Genomic DNA, 19,014 nt, shown 5'->3' with positions numbered 1-19,014 from the left:
AGGGTGGAAACGAACCCGGGTTCCTAGCGCTGTGAGGCAGCAGTGCTAACCACTGAGCCAGTGTGCCGGCCCCAGTCCAGCAGAAAGACCTCAACAAAAGCCTGCTCCAACACACACTTAAGCAAAAGTCTCCTCCGGTATTCTGTTAAATTTATTTATTGTTTAATCAACTGGTTACTGCTTCTCCAGTGGCAGGTTGTTTCTTTACCATACCTATCACTGATAGGTTCAGTGAATCTTTGAGCTCAAAATACAAGCCTAACCAGCCTGTCATTGGAAGTGCTTTTCCTTACCAATTTGATCAGTTATGTTCTGAGATTGTCCTGTGATTGAATTTTCCAACTCATTTTGTAGTCTTTCAGGGATGAATTTGCCCACTGCCCATGTTTTGCACGCTGTTGTTAGATCTTCATACCTTTCAAAAACATTTCTTAGCTTAAAGGATAAACTGGAGAAAATCCAGTAATATAAACTTGCACAAGGGTGCGCCTAAGGGCGGCACATTGGCTTAGTGTTTGACACTTTTGCCTCAGTGGTAGGGTCCCAGGTTCACTTCCAGCTTGGGTGCCTGTGTAGTTGCGCATTCTCCCTTTGTTTGTGTGGGTTTCCTGTAAGTATTGCAGTTTCCTCCCACAGTCTAAAGATGTGCAGGTGGGTTGGCCATGCTAAATTGCTCATAATGTCCAGGGATGTGGAGGCTAGATGAATTAGCTGTAGTAAATGTGAGGTGGTGGAGATGGGTGTGAGTCGGTCTGGATGGGATGCTCTTCAGATGGTCGGTGCAGACTTGATGGGCTCAATGGCCTCTTTCAGCACAGTATATTTTGTATGAATCACTATGATTCTGGTCTGTACCCAGAATTTTGTAATTTCTGACACAAATAGCTTTGAAAGAATGGTTATACTTAAATCTTATTGGGAATATAATTTGTTTAATTCCTTTACAAGAAGAGAGAGGAGGGGTAGAATTGAATCCTGTTTCGGCTTCTGTTAAAATTGTGATTTAAATATTTCCATTTTGATATTTGAAATTCTAATATGGCTACTTCTAATGTTTCAGCATCAACAATGTACAGCAGTTTTCAGTAGGATAAAATTTACTCGGTTATTATTGACAGCCCTGATTGCTTTTACAAAGAAAGAGGTGAGACATATTATTTGTGGAGGCTTTTCAACATAATCAAAATGAACAAAATACTTGTTTCTAGAATAATTTTCATAAATTGAATGTGCTTAAGAGCAAGGGATCTACTGAAGTCAATACACAAGTTTCATGACTTGACTGGATTTCTTATCTGTTGGCATGTTGGTAACATATTGGCATGAAAAAGAGTCCTTTTTCAAATGTGTGCTGGTGCTTGATTGAAAACACAGAACCTTAGAAGTGATTTATTTTCTATTATTGAAGATGCAAGCAAGGGCTAATCCAAAGGCTGAAATGGCTTAAGAAACATGTGTCGGAACCATAATGGCTGTGAATGTATTAGGCTTTACGTGCACTATTTTTAGTACTGATCACAGCAACTTTAGTTTTGAAGATGGTACAGTTGACATATGCACCAATTCCTTTCTTGAATACCATCTACAGGAAACCTGTTAGAAATGCCCACAGTGGATGTTCTCCATTAGTCATGTAATGCCTAATACCTGTTCTTGAGGTAAATGAGAAAAAAAATAGGGAAGGATAAATCAGAGGCCATGGATTAAAGCAGTGATAAGAAAATTTCATTGTTTGGCTGATTTTCCAACTTCTACATCTCGGAAATCTGACATTTTAAAAGATCTGTTCCAACCTTCGAACCAAGTTGGGGATCAAGTTTTTCATCACTCTAAATGGTTATCTGGGCTCTCAGCCATGTGTTATTATGTATTCTTGGTTGAAATCCCAGATAACCGTTAGTCTCTTGAAACACATCTTTGCATTGCAAATGGCATGAACTATGAGCCCTTCTAAGCCAACAGGGCACCTGGATCTTGGTGAATGGTGGGACCAATAGCTCTTCTGCAGACTAATTAAATTTGAGGATCGAGGAAAGAATCTTAAGTAACAGGGAAGGGAATAATGTGGATTCCAGTTAGATCAGCTACAGAAAGAAATTGAAGGAAATAAAAGGAAATGGCAGGAGAAATAAAAAAAAAAATTACTCTTAACATTTTAAAAATCTCCAACATCTGAATCAATATGCAATTAAAAATTTTCATTTTCAACCAACGAGAAATTGATTTGGCAATGATTAAAAGGATACGGATGTCTAAAGCCACGGAGTGCAAGTCTCGGGGTGTTTTTCGCTGCCACACTGCACGTTTTGTTGTTCCTGGTTTTCTATGGCGCCTCTCAACCTGTCCATAAAGACAGCAAGGTGAATGCTGTCAGAGGCCAGCATAGCACAAGACCGTGTTAGTGGACTGCTCCAACCTTCAATCCAGTTTACCAAGTGTTTCTGGCAGCCCTGTTCCCGTAACTACATGTGCATACATATGAAGTAATTTATGGCTGACACCATGGGGGCCCCTCCTGCCTGAAGTAGAGTAGATGTCTGGTCTCTGGCTGTCATCTGAGTGCCAGAGACCTTGGGCATTCCTTTCTTGACTCTTTGCAGAGATATGTCTGCTAGATAGTGTTCCCAAATCTAAAGTAGATAGAGAACTAGCGAAGTAAAAGTCTCTGAACTAGTGAAGGGTGTAGGAGAAAGGCTTATTGGTGCATTCCCTAAGGGCTCTTTGGCTTCTTCCTCAGATGTGGCAGAGGATCTGATTGCCCAAGTGGCTGACACTTTTGAGGTGATCTCTGTATAAATATTCCAAGTGCCTGTAGGAATAGATAGCCATTAGTTGTGCAATTGGGGTTAAAGACTGATTTGTCTTGACCTGGAAGTCTCAGTCTCTCCACATGAGCAGTCCCTATCCCAGCTATCTCAAGAATCTCCTTACAGGTGTATCAACCACATTGCTGACTGTTATTATGCACTACTCAATAATGAGATGTTTTCTGTTGCTGTGAGACCAAGAGAGGGATTAAGTTTGAAAGTAAATGGAACAACTGCTCATGGTTTTGCAGGAGCAGCGCATATGGTGAAGCGTCTCAAATGAGTGAGTGGAAGGTGCAGAGGGCTGGAAGGTGTAATTGTTTAGGATCATGAGATGGATGAGAGTTATTGAGTGCAGCATGCTATGGTGAAAGCCATGGTCAAATTAACCTTAGTGATGCAGCTGTACTGTGGCAGAATTAGTGTATCAGGAATGGGGAGAAAACAGTAGTACTTCCCATTGAGGATTCCAGAAGATCGTTAACCTTCTTCCAGGACTTCTTGGCATTTCACTTGGTGTGTGAAATGGCGCCCACGCTGCTATCTGGCCTGAGTGTGGTACTGGGGCCTCCTTTGACAGTCCACAAGAAGGAGGATATCCCTTGTTTCTTAACACCCCATCCACCAGCACCTCCAGGTTACTTGCTCCAAAGCAGGATGCTGATTTCCCTTTGTGACATCTTGTCACCAATAATGGTGGAGCAGCAGATTAAGATGGGACAGTTCCCAGCATGCCTCATTTAAAGTGTTGAACAGCTATTTTTATAAATAGCATCCATGGCGCAAGTGCCTGGCAATGGTGAGCATTTCAGTCTTTGCATTGAATGAGAAGAGTGCCATAGAGCCTGTTGCATAATTAGTGAGGTGACCAGTGCGAGCTCACACGAGAAGAGTCACCACAGGTCATGGTAGGGAACCCCTCAGAAGCTTGCTGGAAATAATATTTAGCTACAGAATGGAGAAGTTCTGCTCAGTGTATATGAACATAAGTATTTTTATAATGGATTTTCACACAATGAAAATAGTCTTCACTACAATTGAAATGGAATCTGGTGGCCTACAAATTAAATTCTATGTTTACGTAATACAAGTATTCTCTAATGGGCATTTATGTTTACATGTGTCTGATTGAATGAGAATGTTTCCCTTTGTCTACTCATTTAAACTAGAGGCTAATAGGCATGCGTAAAATGAAAGTATGTTTCACAAATGTTGCATGAAATTCATTGAAGAACATTTTATTCAGCTTGGAATTTATTCCAGTATGCATGCTTACTATAATTTATTTTTGTAAGTGTATAGATACTGCTGTAATGTAGGGACTGCAGAAATTAATTTGCATTCAGCAAATTCCCTCAAACAGCAGTTTGGTAATTATTTGTTCTTTTGCAATGTTGTTTGAAGGACACATATTGGTCAGCACACTGGATAATTCCCCTGCTGTTCTTCAAAATAGTGCAATTGGATCTTCTACATCTGCCAAGTAGACTGAATAGGTCCTTGGCTTTCATTATATCTGAAAATCAGCAGCTCCTGGTAGGGATTAAACACTCACTCAATCCTGCACTGGGATGTCGGAGTTCAATCCCTACAGTAGGGCTTGATTCAGAGAGAAAAAACTTACAAGGATGTTGTCAGGGTTGGAGGGTTTGAACTAAAAGGATAAGTTGAATAGGCTGGGGCTACTTGCCCTGCAGCGTCTGAGGCTGATGGTTGACCTTGGGAGTTTATAAAATCTTGAGGGGTGTGGATAGGATGAAGAGGTCTTTTCCCCAGGTTAGGGGAGCCCAAAACTGGACAGCATAGGTTCAAGGTAAGAGATGAAGTATTTTGATAGGACCTAAGGAGCAACCTTTCATGATGAGTGTGGTGCATGGATGGAATGAGCTGCAGGAGAAATTGGCAGAATCTGGTGCAATTACAATATTTAAAAGTCCTCTGGTTCAGTATACGAGTAGGAAGTGTTTACTGGGATATGAGCCAAATGGTGAGAAATAGGACTAGATTAATGTAGGATATCTGGTCAGCAGGGGTCTGTTTCCATGCTATACATTTCTAGCATTCATTGACTGTACCAGTCTTATCTCTGAGTGAGTGTATCTATAGAGAAACTTTCTCCACAAGTCTTGCAAGTTCTTAAAAGTAATAGGAGAGACTTGGATGTTGCTTGTGTGAAGCAAACAGATGAGTGGTGTGAATCAGTCATGTTCTAGAGATACACATTCTTGGCATATCTCTTCCCATGAATATGCTGGCTGATGAGTGTGAATAAGAGTGTGTATCAAATTTCAGCCCATTGATATAATGCAGTCCCTGCCACATAAAGTGGGCACATTTGCATGCACGTGATTTAGTTTTTGTACACAATGGCCTAAGAAACATTGTCGCACCAATAAGGAGGTTTCCCTGCATTATAAATTGGATGGGTACATATTGATAAGTTGTCTCATGATATTGCATAATTGTTTTCTTTATTGTAGAGCTTCCATGCAGCCTTTTGACTGCAATGCACTGCTTTCAGGCTTGTAAAATAGCCTTGAAAAAGCACTTTCTCACAGTTACTGTGATCCACAGCACTGTTAGTATTGTTTATTTCTGTAGGTGAGAACAAGGAGAGGTGAGATGCTGTATACGATGATTCTCAGCTCAACCAAAGAGAAGAAAGCTGGTTTCCCTTGGCTAAATGTAGAAAATGTGCCCATCTCCCCCCAGCACTGACTTAAATTGCAGTTGTACAATTTCATAGATAGAAATATAGTGGAAGGCTGACAACTTTGTTTTGATGCACTGTGTGAAATAAGTTTTGGGTAGATCACTGACATTATAATGATGACGAAGGTTTAAAACTAAAGCTAAAGTCTAATGCAGTATCTTGATTTTCTAGATGAGTGCAATAAGTGAAGCCCAGAAGCTTATGACTCAAGCTTCTGATCTTCTTCCTGCTGTACAAAACTCCATCCACCATGGCATTCAGGCCCAAAATGATACTACAAAAGGAGGTACAAAATAATGTTTTCTACCTTGTAGCTATTTCACACATTCTTTAAAACAGTACTGAGTTAAACCAGAAGCTGGGATTTAATGCAGAGTCAGTGTCCTGCCCATTGGCTGGAATACCAGGTACAAATGCATTACCATTGGCCCTAAAGCTTTGACTGAACTTTACATACATTTGATAAATAGCTGCTTGAGGTTATGATTTCCAGCCCTCTGAAACACCATATCCTGCCTCCAAGAACTGCTATCCAGCCGGAAACCTGGCAGCTCTTCAATCCCAGCAATGCCACAGGGAACAGTGGTCACAGCTTGGAATGCAGTTGACCTCAGACCCAAGTGTCACTGGATCCTTGGAGTTTGAGGCTTGTGTGGTAGGACAGGTACAGTGGAAAAAGTTGAGGAGTTGTGGGTTTATATTTTTCATTTTTCTTCTGTTTAAAAAGCATTGAATTTTGAAAAGGGCTGTTCTGATGCTTCTGTCTTGGTAGTGCGTAATTTTGAAATTAGAATTTCATTATCTATTAGTGTCAGCAAACTTTATCACTAAAATTTAGGATCTAAACATTGCACATGGCCCTTCAGTTCAAGATATTCGGTTGTGCCACACTTATACCAAGCTTGGACATTCCTAGCTTGATGTATGAGGGTTATACCCAAGACCGTAAGAAATAGGAATGGGAATAGGCCTTTTGGCCCCCCTACCTAGCTGTGTATCACGGCTGGCACGATACTCCTCACATCCACTTCCTTGCCCTGCCCTTTCCCTATTACCCGTGACTCCCCAACTGATCAAGAATCTATAAGGCTGACATAGATATAGCACACCCGCACACGCACACACGCTCTCTGCTCCACATCTCCCTGTCACGGAATTACAAATATTCTCAACTCAGATGAGGAGGAATATCTTCTCACTGTTGTGAATAGGCACTCCTTAATTCTGAGACTATGCTAACCGGTTTTAGGCTCTCCCATGAAAGGAAGCATCCCCTTACCATTTACCCTGTCAAGTCCCTTAAAATTCTGTGTATTTCAATGAGATCACCTCTCATTCTTCAAAATTCTAATGAGTGTAGACCAACCTGCTTAGCATTTGCTCATAAGACAATCCCTCCATACCATGGATCATCCTAGTGAATCCTTTGTGAACTGCTTCCAATAAAATAATATCTTTCATTAAGTAAGGGAACAAAAACTGCTTACAAAACTCGAAGTTGTCTCACTAGCACCCACAGTAAGACTTCCATACTCTTATGCTCCAACACCCTTGAAATAAGGGCCAAAATTCCATTAGCCGCCTTGCTTATCTACTGCATCAGTATGCAAGCTATGTGTTTCATGCACAAGTATCCCAAGTCTTTGTTTTTCAAGTTTCTGCCATTTTTCTGCATTCTGTTCTTTTGTTTTCCCTTCCAGAATGAACAACTTTACATTTTCCCACCTTAAACTCCATTTGCCATTTTTTGCCTACTTAGTTAACCTATCAAAATTTCTCTTTAAACCATTTGTATCATCTTATAACCTACCTTGCCACCTATTTTTGTGTCGCCTGCAGATTTGGCTACAGTACATTGTCCTCCTTCTGAGTAGTTAATGTATGTTGTAAACAGTTGCAGTCCCAACACTGATCTCGATGGAACCCCACTGGTCTCAGGCAAAAGCTCCCCTTATTCCCACTTGCTGTTTCTTGCCAATTAGCCAGTTCTGTATCCATGCCAGTATACTACCTCCAACACCATAGGCTGTTACGACACAAACTTTTGTGAGGTACCTTGCCAAACGCCTTCTGGAAGTTCAAATACAACACATCTTCTGCACCCCCCACCCCAATCCAGTCTGGTTGAAACTTAGAAAGCTAATAAATTAGTCTCTCACAATTTCCCTTTCATGAAGCTGTGCTGACTTTGCTTGTTTAAATTTGGATTTTCCACATGTCCTATTAATTCCTTAATAATTGACCCCAATGCTTTTACAGCTGTAGAGATGTTAGGCTCATCAGCCTGTAATTACCTGCATTTGCCTCCCTCCCTTTTTGAATGTTCACATCACATTGGCAGTGTTGTAATCCTGTGATAATTCTCCACAATCAAAGGAGTTTTGGAAAAATACAGCCAATGCACCCACTATCTCTATAGCTACCTCTTTAGTATCCTAGGGTGCGAGCCATCAGGGCAGAGGGACATATCTTCCTTTAGTCCCAATCGTTTTTCTAATAATATATCTTCAGTGATCATGATGGTACTTAATTCCAAACACCATATTCTTTCGTATTAATGGGATGTTCAAAGTATCTCCTACTATAAAGACTGCTGCAAATTATCTGTTTAACTCCTCTGCCATTTCCTTGTTCCCCATAACCACTGATCCAGATTAATTTTCTAAGGGGCCTATGTTCACAATGACTTCTCTGTCCACTTTTTTTATGTATTTAAAAGGCACTCTTCTGGTTTTATAATTTCTCACTTATTTGCCCTCTTAGTTTATTTTCTCTGTATATAATATTATCCTCACTTCATTTCTTATTAACAGTGCTACCCAACCAACTTTTCCACCCCCCCCCGTCTTTCTGAAAGGTCAAATATCCATATGTTATGTTTCCAGTTTTAATCATCTTGTAACCATGTTCCGTTCTGGCAATGAGATCATACTACTTTACCTCGATTTGCACTGTCAGTTTGTCAACCTTATTCCAAATGCTTCATGCATTAAGATGCAAAGATAGGTTTAAATCTGTTTTCTAATCAAATTTCTATACACATTTATGGTTCCTTGGTGCAACAAGGTATTTACACATTCTGTCCTTTTTATTTTAATTTCTGGTAACAATCAGCCCCAACCCTAACGTGCAACTCTACCATCTTCTTTACCTCTGATTTTCTAATTTTCCATGCCACTGAACCCAAAACTCAACTATTTTGTTTGAAACCGTAGCCTCAGTCATGCTATGCCAGATCTCTGGTCCTTGTATGATAAACATTGAGCTTGTCCCATCAAAGCAGCTCCCTCCTTCCTGAGTGACTGGTGCCAATGTCCCCTGAACTTGAACCTGATTTCTCCCACAATCAACCTCTTGAGTCACAAGTTTACATCTTTAACTTTGTTGACCCCATGCCAGGTAGTAATCTGAAGCTTCTTACCTTTTTTGTTCTGCTTTTTAATTTAGCTCCCAGTTTCTCATTTCCCTCAGCAGAACCTTTTTTCCTTATTCCACCCATGTCCGTAATACCTACATAAACCACAACAGCTGGATCTTTCACCTTCTCTTCCCTACTGTAGGTTCCTCTGCAGCCCAGATGAGAGATTCTGAAACTGTACACCAAGCAGGCAACATAGCCTTTGGGATTCCCAATATTGGCCACAGAGAGCAGTGTCAATAGTCCTAATTGTACTGTCCCCGATTACAACTATATTTCTCTTTTTTCTCTCCATTCTTGAGTGATCCCTGTACTATGGTGCTACGATCAGTTTGCTCATCCTGCTTACAGCCCCTACTTTGTCCGTACAGAAAGCAAGAATCTCAAACTTGTTAGACAAGTCCAAGAGCTGAGGGTCCTTCTACCTGCCTTGCTCATAGTCATACCCTCCAATCTCTGACAACTGACCACATTCAAGGAGTTGATCTAAGAACTTTAATTGCCTTCTGAAACAGTGTAACTCTTCCCCTCCCTGAAGTGTCATAGTGTTTGAAGTGCAGACTCCAACTCTGAGGTGGAGTTTCTCAACCAACTAACACTTGGTGCAGATGTGGTCACTATGAACCATAATAGAGTTCACCAGCTCCCACAACATGCAGTACAACACATCACCTGGCCCTGCATCTCTGTTTTATTTACTTGGCTCTTAATTTGGTTTGTTAAAATTTTCTATCTGAAGTGGATATGATGATAATATAATTTTTTGTATTTTTAAAACTGTAGTTGTATGTTTTTAAACAACTAAATACAGAAGCAAAAACAATGACTGTATTTTTGATAGATCATCCTATAATGATGGGATTTGAACCACTGGTGAATCAGAGATTGTTACCGCCAACATTCCCTCGCTATGCAAAAATTATAAAACGAGAGGATATGGTCAACTATTTTGCTAAACTTATAGAGCGAATAAAGATGGTTTGTGAGGTTGTCAACTTGACAAACTTGCACAATATTTTGGTAAGTTCAATATTTATGTATAATTTCCTAAAACCTCTTAACTGTTCAGATGATTCTCGGGGATAAACTGACTTTGAAATATAAAACATCCTTTGAAACAGGAGTTGTATTTATGCCACCAACTTCTAACAGCACAGTAAAGCAGTTTTTTGCTGTGCAATGCCAATGTTATTGGGGAAACAAAGATGGATGCAAGCAAACTCGAAGTGAACTGCCGTGTGATTGCTGAAACACAACACCTGTAATTTCATGCCCATGATAAAATAGTTTCTCACTTTTGAACCAAGAAACAAAAAAAGTCATGTAATTTATACAGAGTCACTTTCCTGGACTCAGTGAAAAGCAAACTGCAGGAAATTGTTCATACTTTTTCAGCTATGCAGGTTAAAACAATTTATTTTGAGATCCTTGTTTTTTTTTTGTTTTCTTTCATCACTCCCAGCTGCTTGTAAATCTTCTATAAAGCTGTTTTATATTATAAACCTAATCCTGCTTTTTCTTTAGATAACAAGGTATGGAGCTGGATGAAAACAGCAGGCCAAGCAGCATCAGAGGAGCTGGAAAACTTGACGTCTCGGGTTTTTCTGAAGAAAGGTCCAGACCCGAAACGTCAGCTTTCCTGCTCCTCTGATGCTGCTTGGCCTGCTCTGTTCATCCAGCTCTACACCTTGTTATCTCAGTTTCTCTAGCATTGGCAGTTTCTACTATCCCTGCTTTTTCTTTGTTTTTTCCAATTTGCCTGAGAGACTTTTTTTGAAAGTGCCACGCTTTCTCTTTTAGTTGGCAGAGTAGCCTACAGACTTCACAGCTGCCATCAGTGCTGTTTTTGTGATTATCTGTCAAAAGATTAACTTTTTAGTTATCGTTCTTGATACGTGAATAACACTAGTGAAGCCACACTTGCATGTGATTCCTAATTACTGCAAGAGGCCTTCTTTGAAGAGCCATGGTCATAATGGTTGTTGTCCTCACATTGTGGCGTTAGGAAAATCTGGGATAGTGACCTGGTGATGACAATTCTGTTGTGTGGGCACCTGCAGCAACATAGAGAGCTATCAAAGCTGATTTTTGATCTTTGGAGCCAAGGCATAACTACAGTAACTAGACTGACTGTCTTTCTGTAGTCATTGAATATTGGATTGTACATTTGTTTGGATAGCAACACAATTGTTAAATGGAACAAAAAGTTTTTAAAAAAACTGAAAATGCTGGAAGTATCAATTAAAATGGAAAACTGTAGAGACAAACAGCACATACACAATAATATTTCAAGCGTGGACTCTTGGTGAAGTATCCTTATTGAAAATATAAATTTAGCTTTCATCTTTATGTGTTAAATAACTTGCAAATTGTTTTCAACTATTATGTTAGATTGAATAGGTTTTATTTTAACCAGTGAAAAAATACAGTTTATCTAGTAGCGGCGTGGACATTTTTTCAGTTGAGGATTCTACAAAAATTTATGGCCACCTGCACAAAAAACATTTTATAGACAAATGCTGTCATAAACATAATTTTAACAATATGTATGAGTGCTTGAAGATTGTTTTCATCTCAAAATATTTGAAATTTGACTCTTCGGGTTACTTTTAGTGTGTTTTTAAACATTTTATTTTGTAGGACTTCTTCTGTGAATTTAGTGAACAGTCGCCTTGTGTGCTCTCTAGGTCTTTGTTACAGGTAGGTAAGCTTTTATGTATTCTATACGATGTTCAAAAGATTGCACTTCCATTGTGTTTGCATATTCACTTATACTTGGATGTTACGTGCAATCGATGGCGATTTCTGCTAAAAATCGAACAAACTTGCACAAATTTTAAGTGACCTCAATTTAAGTACTGTATTGAATACAGTATGTAGGACAGCTTTTTTCAAATTAAGTTGATTTGTCTAATTCAAAGGTATCTGTTATGGTGTGTTTGTGACCTGAATATCCCAAAGTATTTGCACACAATTTTGAAACAAAAATTATTACAGTTAGTTTACATTTATAACAAATATTTTTGTTGCAGGCAACTTTCTTGGTTGATAACAAAAAGGTGTTTGGTATACATCTGATGCAAGATATAATCAAAGATGCTTTGAGATATTTTGTCAGTCCTCCTGTGCTTTCGTCTAAGTGAGTAACTAAAATAGTGATTTTTTTTTAAGAGAAATGTTTTTACATTTGCTGATCTGAACTTCATATTAAATAAATAAATTGCTGCTTATCACGTTCAGTAGAGCCATTCCAATGCAATTCACAAATTGACTTAAAATGCTGGAAATAAACTACTCGGTTCCATGTGATAATGCTGGAGAATCCAAGATAATAAAATGTGAGGCTGGATGGCTCTCTGTTGAAGGGTCTAGGCCCAAAACGTAGGCTTTTGTGCTCCTGAGATGCTGCTGGGCCTGTTGTATTCACTTGGTTCCATTCTTACTTGTGTAATTTCGAGCTTCCACACATTACCTCTGGTGTCCCCCAAGGATTTATCCTTGTCCCCACTACCCTCCTTTCATCAATATGTTGTTCCTTAGCAATGTTATCCAACAACACAGCGGTCTTTACATGTATACATTGATCACTCTCAATTCTGCCTCAGCACTACATCTCCAACTTCTCCAATGTTGCTAAATTATCAGACTGTATTTATCTGATGTCCAGTATTTGGATGGGCACAAACTCCTGTTTAAATATCAGGAAGACTGAAATGTCATTTTTGGTCCTGACTTCAAATTCCATTTCCCATACACTGATTCCATCCCTCTGTTTTGCAAGATTCAGAGACTAAACCAGTCTCCCTGCAATCTCAGTGTCATTTTTGACCCCAAGATGAGCTTCTGATCACATAGGTGCCAGTGCTAAGACTTCATTAAACTGTCTGAATTCACATCTGCCTCAGTTCAGTTGCTGCTGAAATTTTCATTCACCTTTCAATACTCCTATATTTGACTGTTCCAGTGACGATGTCCAGTTTCTCATATTCTCCCATTGCAAATTTAAGGTCACCCAATAATCTGGCTGTATTTTGAGCTCATTGAATCCTTTTTCCCTGCCACCCTGTGCTCACCGGTTTACACTGTTTATCAAGTAATGTTTTGATTTTAAAATTCTCGTTTCAAATCCATACGTGACTTCACTCCTCTCTCTTTGTGCTCCTCCAGCCCCCCCAAACCCCCATGTATCTGCACTCATTCTGCCTCTTGAACTTTCCTGATTATAATTACTCCCATGTATTCAGTTCAGGTGTCCAGGACCAAGTTCTGGAAGTTTCCTCCTTACACTTCTCTGCATCTCTATCTTGCTTTCCTCCATTTAAAGCATTCTTTAAAACCTACCTCAGCGACAATATTGCAGCTTATTATCTTAAGCTGATACTACAGTTTCCATTTCCATTCCCATGCTCCGGATGCCATTTCTGGCAACTATTTAAGGCTAGGTTCAGCTGCTCACAACCTTGGTCTCATGCGTGAGCCTGAGAAGCATTACTGACTACACACTAAAATTGCCTATTTTCACTTCTAACATTGGCTGTTTCCTGTCTTAGCTTACCTGTGGCTGAAATCCACATCCATACCTTTGAGACTGCAAGGCTCAACAATTGGAACATATTCCTGGCTGACCATGCACATTCTTCCCTCTAAACTTGAACATTCAAAATTCTGCTGGTTTTTTTTTTAGTTACAAAAAACCTTGCTCTTCTACGTTAGCTTCCAGTTAAGCAATGCCTCAATTATTTTTAAAGAAGTCACATCCTTGTTTTTAAAGCCCTCCACTATTCCACCCCTCCCTATCACCAATGTCTGCCAGGCCCACGCCCTTCAATTTATCTGCATTAATCTGATCCTGACTAACCTGGGACTAAATTGGACATTGCTTTATAAATTAGTGCTGTTTGATGAGACAAATATTTGAATATACTTTATAGTATCATGTCTTGAGCTGAATGTATTTAAACACAGTATCCCTGCACCAGGTTGAGAAAGAGAAAGATCAGCTGCTACCCACTATTCCAGTAATGCTGGCCATATGTTACAAATATGGCTGTTATATAAGGGCAGGATCAATATTTAATCATGATGCCACTACAGTACCAAGACTCAGCACCTAGACTTTGGCATAATAAATGTCCACTTAGAAGATGCACTGTGCAACGAAGCTCCAAGTAAAGTTAGTCTCCAAGAATGAACCAGAGAAAGAGGATTATAATCTAAATTTTCTATGAATATACTTCTCAACAGAGAAGTGCTAAAAACATTCTCAAGACACTAAAAAGCATCCTACTGAAAGTGTTGAGGTGGTCAGGCTGCTTAGTTTGAATAGAAATGAAAAAGCATCTAACTTAAATGAAAACAGAAAATCCTGTTAGTTTATCAGTATCTTGAAAAAAAATTTAAGCCTAAACTCCTGAGAAAAGTCCTTTCTGAATATTCTTGTCTTGTAAAAATAAATGAATATTATGGTCCTAATTTTTCTTTTTATTTAATTTCAGATGTTGCCTTTACAATAATCACCAAGCAAAGGATTATATAGACTCATTTGTTACTCACTGTGTTCGGGTAAGTAAATTGCCTCATTTGGTGCATAACCTTTAAAATTTCTCAAAGGGTAGCAATTTTGTTATTTTAGAAAAAATTGTTTCTAGGTTCTTATTTTTCATTAAATTCAACACAAATATTTTGTACTGGTGCTGTTTGCTATTTGCTTATACTTTATCCTTTCTCTCTTTATTGTTCGATCTAATCTTCGTCTCCTGGCAGATGATTCCATGGATATTGCTGGGCTTTGACATCTATTGGAAAAAAACATTCTTATATGGACCTAGATAACACAGCGTGGAGCTGGAGGGACACAGCAGGCCAGACAGCATCAGAGGAGCAAGAAAGCTGACATTTTGGTCGGGACCCTTCTTCAGAAATTGGGGAGGGGGAAGGGAGCTCTGAAACAAATATAGAGAGGAGGGGTGGGGCTGGAGTCGATAGGTAGGATGGTGATAGGTGAGTGCGGGTATGCAGTAGCGGGGATTGGTCAGTGAGGTGGGAGGAGTGGATAGGCGGAAGAGAGAGAAGATTGGTCGTGGGATAAGGCCAGGGGTGTGGAGATGTTGAAGATAGTTAAGTCCATATTGAGACCATTGGGTTGTAGGCTCCCAAGGTGGAATATGAGGTGCTGCTCCTCCAGTTTCCAGGTGGCGTCGTTGTGATGCTGGAGAAGGCCCAGGATGGACATGTTGTCGGGGCGGGGGGGGTGCGGTGGTGGGGGAGTTGGTGGTTCGCAACTGGAAGATGTTGACTGCATCCACTGCTCCAGATTTGGCCTCCGCTACATCGGTGAGACCAGGCGGAGGCTCGGCGACAGCTTTGTCGAGCACCTGCGCTCTGTTCCTGACAAACGACCCCACCTTCCAGTCACAACCACTTCAACCCCTCAGTCTTAGTGTGGATTTTACTAGTTTCAAAGTCCCCACCCCAGCCTCGTCCCATGACCAACCCTCCCTCTCATCCCTGCCTCCTTTGACCTGTCCGATTCTCCCACCTCACTGACCAATCCCCACCACTCCCTACCTGCACTTAACTATCACCATCCCACCTACCTTACCCAGCTCCACCCCTCCGCTCAATTTATTTGAGTTCCCTTCCCCCTCCCCCATTTCTGAAGAAGGATCCAGACCCGAAACGTCAACTTTCCTGTTCCTCTGATGCTGCCTGGCCTGCTGTGTTCCTCCAGTACCACACTGTGTTATCTGACTCCAGAATCAGCAGTTCTTACTGTCTCTTATATGAACCTAGAGAGTTAACATCAGTAGAGCTATTTGACTCTATGGATGTGGGATTGGGTGTGTCTGTATATGTCAGGATCACATGAAGGAGGAGTGGGGAAATCGCCTGATTTGATAATCTTGTCAATTTAACATTACTGGGGCCATCTTTTGGTGCAGTCATAGAGGGCATTCCCCTGGACCAAGAGACCTGGGTTCAAGCCCCACTTGTTCCAGAGATGTGTACTCAGAACAGGTTGTTTAGAATCATAGAGTTATTCAACATGGAACCAGACTCTTCATTCCAACTCGTCCATGCTGAGCAGATAGCTTAAGTGATCAGTACTATTTGCCAGCATTTGGTACATAGATCTATAAGTCCTTCCTATTAAGGTATCCATCCAGATGCCATTTTATTGTTGTAATTCCACGTCCTGCCTCCACTTGCTCTGACAGCTCATTACATACATGCATCACCCTCTGCATGAAAAAGTTGCATCTTAGGTCCCTTTTAAATCTTTCCTCCTTACCTTAAACTTATGCCCTCTAGTTTTGGACTCCCCTACCCTGGAAAAAAGACCTTGGCTATTCACCCTATGGCTGTGCGTGTCATGATTTTATAAACCTCTAAGATCACCTCTCCATCTCTAATGCTCCAGCTTAATCGGCCTCTCCTTGTAGCTCAAATCCTCCAATCCTGGCAACATCCTTGTAAATTTTCTCTGAACCTTCTCAAGTTTAATAACATCTTTCCAAAGCAGAGAGACCAGAACTGAAGGCGTATTCTAGAAGTGGCCTAACCAATGCCCTGCACAGCCGCAACATGACACCCAAACCACTATACTCAATTCACTGAGCAATGAAGGCAAGCTTGCCAAATGCCACCTTCAACATTCTGGATACTTGCTACTCCACTTTCAAGAAATTGCACCTGCACCCCAGGTTCCCTTGTTTGGCAACATTCCCCAGCACCCTACCATAAGTCCTGCCCTGAATTTCCTTACCAAAATGCAACATCTCACATTTATCAAAATTAAACTCCATCTGCCACTCCTTGCCCATTGGCCCATCTGAACCAGGACCCGTTGTGCTCCGGGGTAACCACCTTCACTGTCCACCACACTACCAATTTTAGTGTCATTTGCAAGCTTGCTAACCATACCACCTGTATTCACATCCAAATCATTTATATAAATGACAAAAAAACGCTGGACCCAGCATCAAACCTTGCAACACACCACTGATCACAGGCCTCCAGTGTGAAAAGCAACCCTCCCACCACCATTCTGTCTCCGACCTTCAAGCTAACTTTCTATCCAATTAGCTTACTCTCCCAAAACTCCATGTGATCTCACTTTGCTATCCAATCTACCATGCAGAACCTTGTCAAACACCTTGCTAAAGCCCATATCTACCATGCTGCCTTCATCAATCTTCTTTGTTACTTCTTCAAAATCAAGTTAATGAAACACGATTTCCTATGCACCGAGCAATGTTGGCTGCCTAATTGGTGTTTGCCTTTCCAAATGCATATAAATTCTCTCTCTTGGAATCCCCTCCAAAAATGTACCCACCATTGCTGCGTCAAGATCACCAGTCTGTAGTTCCCTAAGTTGTTGTTACCACCTTTATGAAATAATGGCACCACGATAGCCAACGTCCAGTCTTCCAGCACCCCAAATGCAACTATCAGTTATACATATATCTCATCAAGAGGCCCAGCAATTGCTTCCCTAGCTTCCCACAAAGTTCTGGGATACACATGGCCAGGTCTTGGGGATTTATCTACGATTGAGTTTTAAGGCGTCTAGCACCTCCTCTTCTGTTATATGGACACTTTTCAAGATACCATTTTTTTAATTTCCCCAAGTTCTCTACTTCATGCCCTTCTCCACACTAAATACTGATACAAAATATTTGTTTAGTATCTCACCAATGTCCTGTAGTTCCACATATAGACTGTTTTGTTGATCTTTAAGGGGTCCTGTACTCTCCCTAGTTACTCTTTTGACCTTAATGTATTTGGAAAATCTCTTTGGATTCTCCTTAACCCTATTTGCCAAAATTATCTCATGTCTTTTGGCCCTCCTAAAATTCCTCTTGAGTATAATCCTACTGCCCTTATACCCCCATAGGGATTCACTCAGATTCACTCATTCATCCCAGGTGTCTACACCTGACATATGCTTCGTCTTTTTTTCTTGACTAGAGCCTCAATTTCTCTGTCATCCAGTATTGCTTATTTATTTCTGACTTATTGTTTAAACACTAAGTAATGCTACTTTTTTTAAAATTACTCTTTTTTTTGTAGCTAAGATTTGTACCTAGGTACTTGCACCTCACGTGACACCATTAGAGGCAGTCACTGTACTTCTGTACTGGAATACATGTGATAATAAAGGATATTCTATTATATTATTTGCTATGCCGTGTCGTGCTGTTCTATTCCCTACATTTACCAGCCTTGCCCTTCACCTTAACAGGAAGATACAGTCTCTGAACTCTCACTCTCATTTTTAAAGGCCTCACACTTTCCAAACAACCCTTTACCTGCAAATAGCCTCTCCCAATCAACTTTTGAAAGTTCCTACCTAATCTTGTCAAAATTGGCCTTCCTCCAATTCAGAACTTTACCTTTTTGATCTGGTCTATTGTTTTCCATAACTATTTTAAAATTAATAGAATTAGGATCCCAAAGTGCTCCCCCACTGACACCTCAGTCATTTGCTGTGCCTTACTTCTCAAGAAAAGATCAGGTTTTGCTCCTTCCGTATAGGTATGTCCACATACTGAATCAGAAAATTTTCTTGTATACACCTGACATTGCTCTCCATCCAAGCCCTTAACACTATGACAGTCCCAATCTATGTTTGGAAAGTTAAAATCCTTTACCATTACCACCCTATTATTCTTACAGATAACTGAGATCTCCTTAAAAATTTGCTTCTCAATTTCCCACTGACTGTTGCGGAATCGATAGTACAAATCCCAATAATGTGATCAGCTCTTTCCTATTTCTCCGTTCCACTGCCTATAGTTTCACTGGGTGTTCTCCTTGGAATATACCTTTAGCTGTAATATTATCTGTAACCAAAAACACTGTTTCTCCCTCCTGTATTGCTCCCCTTTCTATTCTTCCTGTAGCTGGCATACCCAGGAACATTTAAGCTGCCAAATCTGCCCTTCCCTGACCACATTTCTGTAATAACAATGGTATCCCAGTCCCATGTTCCTAACATTCCCTGAGTTCATCTATCTTACCTGTCAGTCCCCTGGCATTGAAATAAATGCAGTTTAATTAATTTTTCTTACCTC

The 19,014-nt window shown here is 40.3% G+C and overlaps 1 protein-coding gene across 1 annotated transcript in view; it reads left to right on the top strand.

Moving 5' to 3' along the window:
- naa35 (N-alpha-acetyltransferase 35, NatC auxiliary subunit) overlaps positions 1-19,014 on the top strand; it is a 78,028-nt gene that overhangs the window by 25,152 nt on the left and 33,862 nt on the right. The window contains exons 10-15 of the mRNA XM_059644628.1: positions 1,061-1,144; positions 5,692-5,806; positions 9,780-9,958; positions 11,579-11,638; positions 11,971-12,077; positions 14,434-14,500. Coding sequence (XP_059500611.1) covers positions 1,061-1,144; positions 5,692-5,806; positions 9,780-9,958; positions 11,579-11,638; positions 11,971-12,077; positions 14,434-14,500 — 612 coding nt within the window. The remainder of the gene's footprint in view (positions 1-1,060; positions 1,145-5,691; positions 5,807-9,779; positions 9,959-11,578; positions 11,639-11,970; positions 12,078-14,433; positions 14,501-19,014) is intronic.

The sequence above is a fragment of the Stegostoma tigrinum genome, chromosome 3, assembly GCF_030684315.1.
Source record: "Stegostoma tigrinum isolate sSteTig4 chromosome 3, sSteTig4.hap1, whole genome shotgun sequence".
Taxonomy (NCBI): Eukaryota; Metazoa; Chordata; class Chondrichthyes; order Orectolobiformes; family Stegostomatidae; genus Stegostoma; species Stegostoma tigrinum.
Note: the sequence above shows the minus strand (reverse complement) of the source record. Positions and strands in the feature narration are given on the sequence as shown.